The 16,692-nt window shown below is 32.5% G+C and overlaps 3 protein-coding genes and 1 long non-coding RNA gene across 6 annotated transcripts; 3 read left to right on the forward strand and 1 right to left on the reverse strand.

Annotated features, from left to right (window-relative positions):
• Nucleotides 1–442: 442 nt before the first annotated feature.
• On the forward strand, nucleotides 443–953 carry LOC146721728 (uncharacterized). Its single transcript, XR_014925532.1, has 2 exons — nucleotides 443–594; nucleotides 882–953. It is a non-coding gene; the product is annotated as an uncharacterized LOC146721728 (long non-coding RNA).
• Nucleotides 954–1,007: 54 nt separating this feature from the next.
• On the forward strand, nucleotides 1,008–1,796 carry LOC146721729 (uncharacterized). Of its 3 annotated transcripts, none has more exons than XM_085486349.1 (2): nucleotides 1,008–1,050; nucleotides 1,380–1,796. In XM_085486349.1, the coding sequence occupies exon 2, from the start codon at nucleotides 1,386–1,388 to the stop codon at nucleotides 1,794–1,796; it is 411 nt and encodes a 136-aa protein (XP_085342475.1). In that variant the 5' UTR covers nucleotides 1,008–1,050; nucleotides 1,380–1,385. The 3 variants fall into 3 exon arrangements, with proteins under 3 accessions (XP_085342475.1, XP_085342476.1, XP_085342474.1); XM_085486350.1 differs by having other exon boundaries at nucleotides 1,040–1,076; XM_085486348.1 differs by lacking the exon at nucleotides 1,008–1,050 and adding an exon at nucleotides 1,057–1,140.
• A 14-nt stretch (nucleotides 1,797–1,810) lies between these two features.
• On the forward strand, nucleotides 1,811–3,700 carry LOC146721730 (putative methyltransferase-like protein 25). The gene is made up of 4 exons (XM_085486346.1): nucleotides 1,811–2,392; nucleotides 2,474–2,825; nucleotides 2,916–3,013; nucleotides 3,140–3,700. Exons 1-4 carry the CDS (start codon nucleotides 1,811–1,813, stop codon nucleotides 3,371–3,373), a joined length of 1,266 nt encoding a protein of 421 aa, XP_085342472.1. The 3' UTR covers nucleotides 3,374–3,700.
• On the reverse strand, nucleotides 3,218–5,755 carry LOC146721731 (uncharacterized). Its single transcript, XM_085486347.1, has 3 exons — nucleotides 5,573–5,755; nucleotides 4,685–5,365; nucleotides 3,218–4,586 (listed from the first exon to the last, which is right to left on the reverse strand). Exons 1-3 carry the CDS (start codon nucleotides 5,630–5,632, stop codon nucleotides 4,425–4,427), a joined length of 903 nt encoding a protein of 300 aa, XP_085342473.1. The 5' UTR covers nucleotides 5,633–5,755; the 3' UTR covers nucleotides 3,218–4,424.
• Between the last annotated feature and the right edge of the window lie 10,937 nt (nucleotides 5,756–16,692).

Raw genomic sequence — 16,692 nt, forward strand, 5'->3', positions numbered from 1 at the left:
TTCCAAATTCAACGCTTTGAGAACTGTATCCTCAAGATCTTGCATAACCAGGTCTGCAATAATTGGTGATAACGGTGACCCCATAGGGGTCCCAAACGTCTGTTTATAAATTATGTCATCAAATGTAAAATATGTAGAAGTCAATATGAATTTTATACCCCCCAAAAATTCGTTTTTCGGTATTTTAGTATTTATTCCAATGTGATCCCATCTATCGTTAATACCGTCAATCGCAAGATCCAGAGGAACGTTCGTAAACAAACGTTTCTAATCTGTTGCCTAACGTTTCTAATCTGTTGCAAATGGGTGATAAATTCTGTCTTCCGAATATTAGTAAAAAAACAGCGATACATGAATTCATCAAGGACATAGAGAGTAATAGCAAACGAAATATTATTCAGACGGAACGGAACGCGCGGAAATGCGGGACTCTAGCAGTGTTGTTAGACGGGCTAGGTTTTTTCGCGCATGCGCGTATTACCGTGACGTAACCATGACGACTACAGTAACGTATGATGTTTGCGCGCGCAACTACGGACCAAGACCCTGGACCACGGAGTTTTGGCGGAATCGCAGGAAACAGATAAATTGAACGTACGTAAAAATAAATAAATTATTACAATATATGTAATATAAAAGTGTATTATTATAATTTATGTATATTAAAATTAATCAATAATTCAAATTATAAATTGTATAAATAAAAACTAAACTCGTAATTTACGTATGTTATAACATAGGTACACGTATATGTATATATTTTATAATTTCATTATTTGTTATTGTATGTTTATATTTAACATTTTTAATTAAATTTATTATATTTATAATAAAAATTATACGATTCATTAATTATTTTAAAAAATTTTCAATAATTTAAGAAAAATTAAACAGAGGGGGAAATCAGGACCCCATTTCATGCGAGTGACTACTTCATTAATACTACATTCAATGCGCATGCGCGAAAAAACCTAGCCCGTCTAACAACACTGGACTCTAGTAAAGTTTAGTTACTTTCTCTTCCGCGTTTCCGCGTTTCCGCGCGTCCATGTAATCGCACCCTCATTCTTCTCTTTGTATATACTCAATAAAAAAAAAGATCAACTTAGATAATTTTTTTATACACAATTCGATTTTTAAGTAATTTTTTCCCACAATTACTAACACAAATTTAAATTATTATTATTATTATTATTATTATTATTATTATTATTATTATTATTATTATTATTATTATTATTATTATTATTATTATTATTATTATTATTATTATTATTAAATTATTATTATTCTCCCACATTTTAAAGAAAAAAACATAGTCATCTTATAAAAATAAGAAAAATAATGATGTATGTAATTTGTGATATATATCTTTTCAGTTAAGTATGTCCCAAGAAGAAAAGGATTTAGATATAAATGAAGCTTTTGAAGATTTATTATTTGCAGAAGAAATTGCACAGAAGTCAGGTTATGAGAAAGGATACAAAAGTGGTAAAGAGCAGCTGTTAAAGGGATATCATCTTGGATATCACAGAGCTGGTATAATTGCTGCGCAGTTAGGATATTACAGTGGAGTCTTGGAACATTATCTTCAAAATAATGACACTGATTGTGAGAAAACAATAATGATAGCTGAAGAACTTTTGAAAGATATTTATAGTACTTTCCCTGACCATCGAGATGACAATTTAGACATTCTAAAAGCTCTGGAAAATATTAAGTGTAAATATGCTAAATTCTGTTCATTAGCAAAAATTAATTCGTCATATCCAGAAGCAGAGAAACTTGAATTTTAAGCGCGACAATAATAATGGCAGAATACAACAATTATTTTGAGAAAATGTTGAATTTTATTAATACTTACCAAGAATTAATAGATTGCCATTTGGTTGACTTTATTACTGAGAAATTATGGGATAAATGTTTACCAGAGAAACTGAAATCGGAACTTGGAAGTATTAATATAAGTGACGATATTTGGATGGAAAGTAATGCAAGTCCTGAATTAAGTAATTTTATACAATTAACAAGATCGCTTTCTTTAGAATTGTGTCCAGCTGTTATATGCGTGGATGATTTACTAAACCTATTACCGCAGTTTTCTAGCAAGGAGCAATCGTTTAAAAATAAATTTATTGATCCAAAGTCACAATTTATGAATATCAAGAAGTCGTATGAGATTGATGTTCTTGGAAAAATTATTGCCGAAATGGCACTTTCCACTCACAGTTTAGTAATAGATGCTGGAGCTGGAAAAGCATACTTATCGACATATTTATCAGAATACTTTGACGTTCCTGTATTAGCAATTGACTCGTCGCAAATTTGTCATAAAGGTGCAATACATCGTCAAGAAAAAATTGGAAAAAGAAAACAATCAAAGCTAACAAAGGTTTGTGAAAAATATACGTTTTATTCTAATTGATTTACCATGATAGTAAAAACCTTTCATGTCATTTATATTTTATTTTAGGTTCAATATGTAGTTCAAAAGTTAGACGATACAACTGATTATAATAAAATAGTGAATACAAATTATCCTGATTGGAGTGTAAATAAAAATCTAATTTTAACAGGATTACATACTTGCGGAAAGCTTGTGCATTCTGTAATGAAAGCTTTCTTACATACAAAGGACATCCATCTGCTGTTTATAGTCCCATGTTGTTATCATTTGGTAGATGAATCATTAAGTGGATATTGGAATTTCTCTAAAAATGCTAGAATGTTGGCTCAACAATCTATTGAAAGGAGTAGACATAACAAACATCTTTCTCCTTCATTATTTTACAGAGCGGTGCTGCAAGTTATTCTGCATTCTATGGGTTAGTATCAAACAAATACATATTCCCTCTCTCATATATGCATATTTATTTTATAAGAGATTTTTAATGTACTATCTTAATTTCTAATAGGATATTACAATATTAGAGTGGGTCGTGGTGGACCATTGGATAATTTTGCAGATTATGCAAAATGGGCTTTATCCAAAATTGGAGTAGACAATAAACAGGTTATATATATATATATATATAAACATTTTCTCATTATTCAAATATGTTGACAGAAATTGTATAGAATATATATATATATATATATATATATATATATATATATATATATATATATATAATTTTAGATACCATCTAATTGTGTACTGCAAGAAATATATCAGAACCACATACATTTGGAATCAAAGTTACATCTTTTTCAAACATTAAGAATTTATACAAGTTCAGTGGTGGAAGCGGCGATTATGTTGGATAGAATAATATTTCTGCAAAATAATGCACAACCCTCAAAGATTACTATAGTACGCTTATTTGATCCAACACTCTCCCCCAGATGTTATGCAATAGTTGCGGTTAAATAAATGTGATAAATACAAAATGATATATGAATGATATGGAAAGATAAGATAAAAGAAGAATAAAAGATAAATTTAATAGTAATAGTACAAATATCAATTTACTCAGGAAAATTGATAAACTTTAATTTGACATAACTAGCAAATGTGTATTCAATCAGATTCACAACGTTTCGACCATTTGGTTGTGGTCTTTATCAAGTGAAATACACTATAGCAGAGTGATCAACAAATAATAATATACTGTGACCATTACACCATTTATTTGATAAGTATGTTCGTTTTTATAATTATTTCATCTTTTTTATGTGTGTATCTTCATATGTATCTTAAGTATTGTCAAAAATTATTTGTTAGTCACTCTGTTATAGTGTATTTTATTTGATAAGGACCACAACCAAATGGTCAAAACGTTGTAAATCTGATTGAATAAACATTTGCTAGTTATGTCAAATTAAAGTTTATCAATTTATATTTACCACTAGTGATAATAAAGTTTTTAAATATTTATTCAGGAAATATTTGTCATGTTTTAATATGGTCGCATTAATTGAACTAATGATTAACATTTGATTTATCTGTGGCTAACTAATTAAAATGCTTGTACAACAAGCAAATCATAATACTTTTCGTTGTATCAATTTTTTAAACTTTTGTTAAAATATGCATAAATGTCATAAAGATTATTGATGAGATAAATGAGATAATGTAAATACAATCATTAAATGTAATTTGCGTTTCTAATAATAAAGATTGTCAATGTACAAAGCAAAATACAAAATTTAATCCACATTCAATGAGTTAAAATATTGAATAAATGGCTAAAATATGAAATTAATTTTCAAGTCAATGCATGTCACTAAAATGTCATTCAATATTGATATTTACATAGCTAACCTTCCTGTGTATTTACTAGCGGATCCTTGCAAATCAAAAAAATTCGTCATTGAACCTGGAGTAAAAGCTAAGCATGAAATAAAAAATAATTAAATAATTTTGCAGAAATCCCCCCATTATCGATGTCAGGATCCACAGTATTTAATTATGCCATTATTCATTATGATTCATCATTGATTTCTGCTGCTTGTAGATAATCCATAACAGATGAAAATCCTTCTTCTCGTACAGTAGGGACCAAAATTCCTGTAGGGCAAAGTCCGTTCCTAGTTCGACATATACTACAATTACACAAGCCTCTACAAGGTGGACAAGCCCAATCCTGAAAGATACAAATTACAATTAAAGTTATAAGAGTTGAATTGCTCTAATGCCCTAAATGTGCTGCAATATATTAATATTATAAGAAATCAAATTTACCGGATCTCTTAATGCTTCTATGGCACTTTCACCATATCTTCCTTGCAAACACGGGCCACAAAACTGTCCTCTAACACCCATACATTCTCCTGATCTGCAAATTGTTTTTGTATCTAAAGTCTTTTGTCTACACTGGTGACAGCTTGTACCAGTAACTTTGCAATAGGTTTTGTTGGAAGATTTCTGCGCTACATTATCTAACATTTCTTGCGTAATCTCATCCACCGAGGGTATAGTTTCAGGATCGTATGCCGATTTTGTTATTTTAAATACTCTCTGTTCTCGCTTTTCAACAAAGCTGTCGTCTGCGCATATGTTTTCTTCTTCTTCATCCACATCACATACACCCATCTTCATTAAATCGATGGAGCGTTGAATTGGCTTTGCCCATGGAAATAAAACTCTTAATTTAGGACGATTACGTCTCGATTCCGACAAATCGTTTTCATTTTCAGAGTCGTTAGATTTGTCGCTGTCGGATGCCTTTTTCCTGCTTCTAGTGTTGTACGTTCGCCGAAACTCCAAACGTATTCCATTATTTTTAAAATTTTCCGAATCTCTCGTTAATCTGCGTCTTTTCCTGATCGATTGATCTTCAAAATCACGATAATTCAATCGTTTCTTTTGTAGTTTTTTAAGCTCGTTCGAATCCTTCTTTATGTCTTCGAAAAGGTCTGCAAACTATTTGTATATAAAAACATTATGTTATGAATAACTAAATAATCATATACACACGTGCAAAAGGAAATTTAGTTTTCTCTTAAAAATAATATTAATTATATAAGCTTCACTGAATACTTTTCACGTATGTAAAAAGAAAGTTAGATTAAGTTTACTTTCTTTTAAATATAGTCATTTATATCTTTACCGAATGAAAAAAATACTTACAATAGCTTTCCTCTCGGATATATTTTTTTGTCGAAGAGCTTCATAGTCGTCTTCATCCATGTGTTAAAAAAATATAAAAATATATCGGAATAAAGAATATACACCGAGTTTTCCGTAGGAGATGCCGATTGATAGCATAACAAGCAACAGCAACATGTGTTCGTTAAAAATTTAAATCAATTCGAATCGCGCATGCGCGTGCGCAGTTTTGGTGGAAAAGAATTTAAGCCCCTTGCATAATGCCAGGCAACAGGTAATAGGAATAAGGGCGAGTTTCCACTGAGCGCATCACGAGTCGCGTCATCCGGCGCGTCACGAGTGTGTGACGTCCCGCCATTGGTCAAAACCCAAAATTTTTCGCTTTTACATCATTTCTTGCGAGAACCCATATAATTAATTATTTTGAGAATGATTTAAGGGTCGACAGGCGACATGGTGGAGACGCCTATCGGCCGGCCGGGAATTACGGATTCTTATTTTCCAGATATTAGCGAAAATATTGAATGAATCTTATTAAATTTAGGATATTCTTAAGGGTCGACAGGCGACATGGTGAAGACGCCTATCGGCCGGCCGGGAATTACGGATTCGTTCATCTCATATATTAGCCAAAATACTTAATGAATCTTATTAAATTTACGATATTCTTAATCAGTAGGATTGTCCGCAGGGAGACAAAGATCGATTTTTTGGAAAAAAGATAAATATAAAATTCATAATATAACTTGGGGAGATGCGCAGCTAGCAGCGGGTAAGGTTGGGTTAGCCACGAGATCGTATTTAATTTATTATAAATTTTTAAGAGCAATAATGCAAAATTTGACTCTTTGTCTCCCTGCTTTATTATATAAAGAATATATTAAAAAATATTTCACGAAGCTACGTAACTTCTTTTTATGTAATATTGGATGAAAAACTCACTAAAACTTACCTGGGGAAATTTTCGTGGGAACATCGACAGCGCCCTCTTCCCCTTCCCCATCCATACATTCCTCCCACACATGCACCCACGTCTCTAAACCCTCTCCGACAGATCCTGCACTTCCTATCCTCCTCTTTCCCAATACCGGTCTTTCCCTTCATTTCATTCCGCCATCTGTACCTTGCCCATCCTACCCATTCGACCACCTTCCGGCCCACCCTGGCTGCAAATAACCCGGAATTCCCCTCCCCGTGGTCTCGTGTTTGTACCACTTAGTATATTCCCGAGGGAGCAGGTTGTTCCTACCCGCTCTCTTCCCCTCTGTGCCTTTCCTTCCCATTCCTCAACTTCTCCTCCCATCTTAACTCCCCGGGGCCCGGCGGATCCTCTAGTGTCCCGTAGCCCAATCCCCTGACCGCCAAAAAGTCCGCTGCTGCTGTCCTTCTCGCCTCCCCCCTGACAATGCCCCGCCGTGTTGGGGTGGCCCGGGCTTGAATCTCCCCCAACATATTCTCGCCAACCATCCTCCCTACCCGCCTCGAACCTTCGCGCATACCCCCACTCGGCTAACCCATCCGGGCCGAGCGTGGCCCTGTGCAATCTCCGTACACCATAGATCCAGGCGTTCCCAGTCCACGCCGAACCAGCCCGCCAGCCGTGCGGAGCCGTGTCCAAGCCTCTCGCGCTTCCGCAGCCCCATGCTCCACCCCGGGCCGAAAAACCGCCGAGTAACGCATCAAAGAGCCACAACCTCCCTCCCCCCAGTTATTCCCACTCGCCTCGTAGAGGAGACCACGTCCCCCCAAGATATAGATGAAGATCTGTCGGTGTATGTGTCTAAACAGGCCTAGCTATAATACTGAGAATATGAGACAAGTAATCATTGCTTGGGAATAGGTCTATAAAAGTCGTTTATTCTTAGCGAGTGACATACATAATATGCTATTATTAGCACCCAGAGCAGTATTTAGATCAGACTAAATCATTTCTTTAGTAACAACACATGATCTACTACAACGGTGGACGTATTAGATTCATGACAGATTTTTTATATATTATTAGATGAGAAAGGGGAAGGAGGGTGACTGGGGAATGTACACGAGGGGTGGTGCAAAAAGGATTATAGACGGGGGACAGAGAGGAAAGAAGGCAAGGTAGAAACGAGAGAAGAGACAGAGAAAGCAAGAGATAGAGAGAGACGAGAGAGGGGGGAGCGAGAGAGGAGAGAGAGTTCGAGAGAGAGACAGAGGGCGAACATAAGCAAGAGGGAGGTGGCGAGATAGAAGAGAGAGAGAGAGAAGATGATAGAGAGTACGGAAATGGGACGGAAAGAGCACCCGGGAACGACGGTGACCGTACGTTGGACGAAAGAAAGAGGGGAGAGGTCGAAGAAGGGATCCAATGGCCAACAACGCGTAGGGCAAGGAGTGATGGAAGTCGATACCCAGCGAAAGGGTTGTGAGAGCAGGCCGCCAGGGGAGGGGGCGGAGGCATGAACAGGGGGACTCGCTGGAAGTACGAGCAAGGAGGGGCAGTGGACGGCAGGATAAGGTCAGGCAAAAAGCAGCTCGAGAAACGACGAGGAGAGTGGGGGCACGAAGAATAACATAGCGCACGTAGTTGGCGAGAAGCAATGGGAAGCAGTGGGGACGGAGATGGAGGGATAGGCCAAGGGGAACGGGCACCGGGAAGAAAGAGCACAGGGACGGGGCCGAGGGAAGAGATGAGCACGAAAGGAGAGAAGAGCACACTGGACGTAGGGGGCACGGGGGAACGGGCACCGTGAAGACAGAGCAAGTGAACGGGGGCGTGAGAAGGGAGAGTAGTGAGAGGCGGGGAAGTTTGGGAGTACCGGCGGGGTGACATGGCCCGGACCGGGGCAGGGGGAGGAGTTTGGGAGGAGCGGGGGCGGCAGGCGGGCCGGCGGCGGACAACACACCACGCCTCAGCTCTCTCGCTCGCGGGCGCGGGCGCGGGCAGAAGGGGAGGCGAGGGAGTGGAAGAAGAGAAAAGAGCTGGCTAACAATCAAGGAGGGGGTCAGAAGACGCTAAAGTATGAGATAGAGAGGTGGAGAGAGAGAGATGGAGATAGAGAAAGAGGGGCCAGTGATATCTACATACTGATAGATAATGGAAAATAATAAGAAAAAGTAAGAAATATGAAAGAAATAAAAAATAAACCTACTCAAGACAGAACATACTAAAATAATAAGAAAAGAAAAGAAATAATAAAATCATCAACTAAGAAAATACAATACCCTACTAAATAATAAACTAAATCACATAATAAAGAGGAAAATACAAAAAATCCCAATTATAGTAGAAGAGAAAGGGGGGGAGAAGCGATACTGAGAAAAGAGAAGGGGTGGTTGCCCATGGTGTGAGCAGAGAGCATGAGTGCATATTAAAGATATCATATAGAGATATAGAGTATATTATAGAAGGCCAAGGGGGGGCGGAGTAGTCGGACAGTATGTGAAGGGGTACAGAGAGCGAGGGGTGGTGGCGGTATAGGCGGGCAAGGACGAACGTGAAGAGACACAAGAGAGCTGAGGTGGAATCGATACAATGGATGAGGAGATACAGAGTGGAGGAGAGAAGGCATACAAGGGCAAACGAGATGGAAGGCTAATAAACTGGGAAGGAGGCCGGAAGACGAATGGATTTAAAGAAAAGGAGCGGAAGACGGGGCATAGACGCAAAGGGAGGGGGGGGAAAAGGGACCAAAAAAAAAAAAAAAAAAGAAAAATATAGGTTAGACAAAATCAAAAAAGATAAAGACAATGCTTGGAATTGGCCTACAACACCTTCCGAGAAGGTGGTAGAAATTCTACTTATAAAAGAAATATTGTGAGTTTCACGTGGGGTGAGAGAGCACGATTGCATACTGAGATATAGAGGATATATATATAGAGATCTATAAGTAGAAATTTCTACAACGAGAAAGAAGTAGAGAATAAAATTTGAGTTAAATTTTCGTGGAACTTAATAAAGAATTTGGATATTTGTTAGTATTTTCGCGTTTGTAATAAATATGTAATAAGTAAAATTTTATTCCAATTAAATATGTCACCAATTAGTAACAAGTAAAACAAAAGTCTATGACATAAATATAGACAGCTTTAAACACATCAGGGGATAATAGCTTATAACAATGTTCTGTAATTTATATTGCAGTTTTATAGAAATTATTATTAATTCTTTTTAAAGTTATTAACAGTCATCTATGTGTTTCATTAACGTTAGAGACTGTAATTTATATAGTAGAAATTCTCCTAACGGGTATATAACGAGTACCTTTGCCGTTATATTTGCGTGTTATATTCCGTTTGATTTAGCAATGTAAAATATCGGTGTTTGCTGGGATTGTTTCAAAAAAGTGTCTATACAAATGTATCTCATTTGCAAAAATTGGAGAGACGAAAAAAATACATATATTATGGTTGCGTTCTCACGGGAATGGGGCGATGGAGGGGCCCATTCCATTCTATATATGCATAAAAAATGTTTTGTATATTATATAATATTCTGTTATATTATATAAAAATATACAGCTGGTTGTTGAATATATTGCTATTTTCCTCAATTATGATAAGGGAGAAAAGCGAATTGTGGCGTACTGCATACATTGTAATTTATAGAAATTACAGGTAATATCATATACGTACCTACACGTATGCTTATACCATACACGTATGTGTATACATGTATGTGTATATGTATTTGGTATATATGTATGCATGCATTTATATATTTAAAAATATATATCATATTATAGACATGTATATAGATGCAAAATATCCATAGCATAAACATAGATTATATGTACATGGGTGATCAAAAGTCTGGTCTGGCAATGGCCAATTATATCAGAATATAGTGGTCTTAGGAAAAAAATACTAAAAATGTTGACTTTTACCTAGGTTGTCAAATTTTGAGATCATTTATAGGTCAACGTAATTTTTTACAGTGACATCCTTTATTTTTTATTAGATATTTTTGTAGCTTATCTCGACAGCTTTCCAAAGCATTAGAAGAAAACAATTTTTCATGAAGTACCTTTTGAATTATAAAGATGCATCAAAGCAATTGTTTGACATAAAATTATATCTTGTAAAATATTCAGTTTACGTTATCATAACTTTTTATTTTTATGCACAGTAAAAATGAGACTAATTTGGTGTAAGAAAATGCACCCAGCAAACACAAAATATAACTGCTATGTTACATGTAGATAATACTATATAACGTGCATGTTACATGTAACATTACGGTATTTCTCATTCATAGATGTAACATTTGTAAGTATGACATATGTTATTTATATATTGTAATTACATCCCAGATAGCATCGATATTGTAGGATGCGAAAGATAAGCTTTTGCTATTCACTAGTCTATCTATGATATAAATTTTTTTTTTTTTTTTTTACAATACATAATAGAATCCATAAGTGGAATTACACGAACCGGGGATGTTACATGTTACATGCACGTTTAATTACGTGGTGTATATAGGCATTGTAATGTTGGTTTGCTGGGCAGTGTTGTTTCTTGAAAATTACAACGTTTTTTGCAACTGGTGTTTTTCTTTTGCACCTATTTGATTGGTCTCATTATTCCGTGGCATAAAAGTATAATATAAGAAATTGAATGTTTTTACAGATATGGTCAATTATAAAAGACGTGTTCACTTCAAACCTTTAATAACTCAATAGTACAATCAAAAAATATTTTAAATTAGTGTTTTGGAAAATTCCTCGAGGATAAGCTACAAGAATATCTAATAAAAATAGAGGTGTTTTGTTTAATAAAGGTTGATCTTGAAATGACCTCTAAAGTTGACTACGTCAAAAGTCAAGGTCACCATAAAATATCTTATTTTCCTAGAAAACAATTTTTATATATAACAATATAAAATTATATAGAAATAGATAAAATTATACATATAATTGCAAAATTATATATGAAATATGTCTATATATAATTAGATAAAAAAGCTTTTTATAAACATATAATTAATATAAATTTATATATATATAAATTTATATATATGGTTGGGGCAAAAGTAATCCATTATTTTTTCAGTAGATGGCTGTAGTGTTTCGATATCTCGTAAAAGTATCGATCAAACAATTTTCAAATTTATTGCTCGTTGTCAAGGTAACATTAACACTAAAAAACATTGTTTTACTGTTTTTGTTTGGTCCATTCAGTTCTGAGTTACAGGGTGTTAAAAATGGAAGTCAACAAAGAAAAAATTCGGTACAATTTGACAGTTTTTGTTCGATAAAGGCGAAAATGCAAGCCAGGCGGCTGTAATTGTGAATGGTGTTTATGGTGGCCACACGCAATGTTTGGTTCGCGTCGATTCCGTGGAGGCATTTTTGATGTTAAAGATGCACCTCGCACAGGCAGGCCCGTCGTCGAAAATGTCGATAAAATCATGAAAATGAATCGAAGTTTGACCGGCATGTTAGTAGTCGTAGCATCGCCCAGGAGCTGAAGATCGACCACAAAACAGTTTTAAACCGATTTGGGCAAAGCAGGATTCAAAAAGAAACTCGATTTTGGGTGGCCACACCAATTAACAACACCAAAAAAACATGATGGATCGAATTTTCATCTGCGAAGCCTTGGCCAAACGAAATGAAATCGACCCATTTCTTAAACGGATGGTTACTGGGGATGAGAAATGGGTCCATACAACATATTGTACGAAAACGATCGTGGTCAAAGCGCGGTGAAGCAGCTCAAACGTGTGGCCAAACCAGGACTAACGGCCAGGAAGGTTCTACTGTGTATTTGGTGGGACTGGGAAAGGAATAATTTATTATGAGTTGGGCGTGCTTCCGTATGGCCAAACACTAAATTCAGATGTCTGTACGTCAACAACTGGATCGTTTGAAGCTAGCGATTAAATGAGAAACGGTCAGAATTGGCCAACAGAAGAGGGGTTGTGTTCCATCAGGGACAACGCCAGGCCACACAACGTCTGTAGTGACTCGCCAGAAACTCAGGGAGCTTGGTTGGGAAGTTTTAATGCATCCACCATATAGTCCGGACCTGGCCACCAAGCGATTACCACCTTTTTCTCGCATTGCAAATTTCCTGAGTGATAAAAAATGGGATCAGAGAGGATTGTGGAAAATCGATTACTAGAGGTTTTCGCCAATAAGGACCCAAGACTTCTACGAGAGAGGCATTATGAAGCTACCTTCAAATGGGCAACTAATTATACAACAAAACGGTGCATATTTTGACCCAAATTCGGACAATCCGAAATATGTTAAATAAAGTCTTGAATTTCACCGCAAAATATATATATATATATATATAATAATAAATAAGTATTCACATATATAAATATATATAATGTTTCATATATAACTTGACATGAGATTATACATGAACTTCATAATTTATATATAAATAAATTCAATTATAATATAAAATGAACTTATTTCACTTATAATTATGTATAATTATATAATTAGTTAGATATATTTATATATAAAAAATTTTTTCTGGGTTGAACCCTGCAATTTTTATATTTATTCATAAGACCACTATTTCTTGGACATAATTGACCATTGCCGGACGTTTACCATATATATATATATATATATATATATATATATGGTAGATTGTATATTTCCTTTGAAAAATACATGAAAATATGCATATATTATCAAAATATATAAAAGAGCAATATAGAAATTGTGTTCAACTATGTTATAAAGAGACAACATTTATATATGTATGTTTTATTGTCATTGACACGCTTAGATGCGTGTGCGAGATGATTCGACAGTAAAATATATTATGTTGTCTGATTTAATATGTTGAACACACTAAAATGGCTTTTTGACATATATGGATTATTATCGATAATAGCGGAATTAAAATTGTCGGTAATTATCGACAATTTTAGTTCCACTCAATGAGGGCGCTAACCCGTCGGAGTTCGGCCAACGCTCCGGCATCCCCTTAAGGGTCGACAGGCGACATGGTGGAGACGCCTATCGGCCGGCCGGGAATTACGGATTCTTATTTTCCAGATATTAGCGAAAATATTGAATGAATCTTATTAAATTTAGGATATTCTTAATCAGTAAGCTCATTTGTAATCCTCTAAAGAGCTATTTTATGAAAAAAAGATAAAAATAAAAATTTTTAATAAACTTGGGGGAATGCACAGCTAGGAACGGGTAAGGTTGGGTTAGCCGCGAGTCCGTATTTTATTTATTATAAATTTTTAAGAGCAAAAATGTAAAATCCGGCCTTTTAGAGGACTGCTTTATTATATAAAGAATATATTAAAAAAAAATTCACGAAGTTATGTCACTTATTTTATGAAATATCTGGACGATAAGATTTTCACTGGATTCATAAGGAGCAGGGGAAATTTCTGTGGTAACATGCTGACTGCTTGACAAGGAGAGAGCATCATTCCATCTTTGTCTCTCTTACATCGCATATGTAGTAGCGTCCATGTAGGTACAAACACTAATACGTGAGCACACGGATGCAAATATTGAGAGATAATGTCAGCAAAAAGGCTATCATATTATTTTTATTTTTTTGTATATGTATGCATATGTAAATAAAGAACAAAAATAAAAACTATTTTAAATAATAAGAATCTATTTGTGTGTGTGTGTGTGTGTAATTAAAAATTAATAAAAAAATTAAAAAATCAATTTATATACCATATATTTTTTTTATATCATATAAAAAAATCTTAGAAATGTACTTAATTTTTCGTAGATCCTCGATTTTTTTCATTGCTTCTAAACATTCAGCTAAAAGAGCAGTTGAGACTATTCCAATAAAAAATATTTCATCTTATTTTTTGCAAATAATATAATATATTTTTTATTTAGGAGTCCAAAAATATATGTTACGCATAAGTTATTTATAATTTTTGTTCAAATTAAGAGAATATTGTATTGAATATATTGTAATGCATATACACATTAATTTTCATTAATTTACTTGTTTAACAAAAACATGGTTTTTTGATAATAATTTAAAATTATTTCTGCTCAGTGATTTTTAAATAGCCGCAGTATATTGACGGTGCAAAGGTAGCATAATCAATTGTTTTTTTAATGAAAACTGGAATGAAGGAATTGATTAAAGCTGTTTTAATTTGTAGATTTAAAATTTAAATTTTAAGTTAAAATTCTTAAAAGAAATTATGGGACGAGAAGACCCTATTAAATTTAATATAATTTTTTTATTTAAGGAAATAAATTTTATTTTAATGATTATATTTTATTGGGAGGATAATTAAATAAAATGAACTTTAATTTAAAGATAATTTTAACATTAATTAATGAAATTTTTATAAAGGATTGATTATTAAATTAAGAAAAAATTTTTTTTTTTTATAATAATTATAAAAATTAATTACCTTAGGGATAACAGCGTAATATTTTTAGAAAGATCATATTAATAAAAATGATTGCGACCTCGATGTTGAATTAAAATAAAAATTAAATAAAGAAGTTTAATATTTTAGTCTGTTCGACTAATAAAATTTTACATGATTTGAGTTCAGATCGGTGTAAGCCAGATCGGTTTCTATCTATAATAAAATTAAGAAAATTTTGTACAAAAGGACTTTTTTTAAATTATATTTTTTTAATGAATAAATTTAATTGATCAAATATATGTAAATAAATAAAATTACTTTGGCAAAATTTAAGTGTATTAAATTTAGAATTTTAATGATGTATAATAGAAAAAAGTTATACAAGTAATAATTTGTCAAAATTTAAGATTATATTTTTATAGTGCGTTAAATATATTAAGATTGTTAATTTTGTTATTAATTATATTAGTTGGGGTAGCTTTTTTAACTTTATTGGAACGAAAAATTTTAAGATATGTACAAATTCGTAAAGAACCTAATAAGGTGGGATTTATAGGATTATTTCAACCTTTAAGTGATATGCTATTAAATTACTTAATAAAGAATTATTTTATGTATATAAATCTAATTATAATTTTTTTTATTTATGTCCTATAATTAGATTTGTTTTAATAATAATATGATTGGTATTTCCTTACATTACTAATATTTATTTTTTAAATTATTCTATTTTATTAATAATTGTTTTTATAACTAATAGAGGGTATGTTATAATTTTTATGGGATGATCAGCTAATTCGATTTATTCAATAATAGGGGCAATACGATCAGTTTCACAAATATTATCATATGAAGTAAGATTTATTTTAATTATTTTAGTAATATGTTATATTATTTTAGTAATATAAATTATGTTATTATATTAGTAAGAGAGAGATATTCTTTTTTTGATTTTATTAATTATCAATTTTATTTATAATATATAGTAGTTTTATATCCTTTGTTTATTATAGTTTTTATTAGGATTTTAGCTGAATTAAATCGAAGTCCTATAGATTTTATCGAAAGTGAGTCAGATGATTTAATATTGAATATTTTAGGGGTGGGTTTACATTAATTTTTTTATCTGAATATGGAATAATTATTTTTTTTAGATTAATTAGAATTTATATATTTAGGAATTTATTAAAATATTCAATAATTTTAACTTTTATTTTAATTAATATTTTATGTAGAATAGTAATTTTTATACATGGAATACTTCCTCGAATACAATATGATAAATTAATATATTTATGTTGGAAAATTATTTTACCAATAATTTTGGTTTATATTTTATTAATTTTTGGATTTAAATTTATATTATTAATAATAATTTAGTAAAAAAAATTAAATGTTAATAGAAAATTAAAATTTCTTTAATATGTTTTCAAAACATAAACTTAAATTCAAGATTATTAACTTAATTTAATAGTAATTTATAAAAAATTTAAATATTAAATATAATTATTTTTAATATTTTAAATTTATTTATAATAATAAATTTTAAAATATTTATTTAAAATAATTAAATCTCAAATTTTATTAGGAAAGGTAATAAGATAAAATAAAGAAAGTAACATAATGATAAAATTTGTCTAATAATGATAAAAGGTTGAGCTCCTGCTCATGTTAATAGAATAAAAATATTAATGAAATTCAAAATAAATATTGATTTAAAGGATAAAATGATAATGAATTAAATTTTATAGAAATTAGAGGTAAAAAATATAAGATAATAATTGATGATAATAATGCAATTACACCTCCTAATTTGTTA

Source organism: Nylanderia fulva, unplaced genomic scaffold, assembly GCF_048542155.1.
Source record: "Nylanderia fulva isolate GAGA-0341 unplaced genomic scaffold, ASM4854215v1 Scaffold422, whole genome shotgun sequence".
Taxonomy (NCBI): Eukaryota; Metazoa; Arthropoda; class Insecta; order Hymenoptera; family Formicidae; genus Nylanderia; species Nylanderia fulva.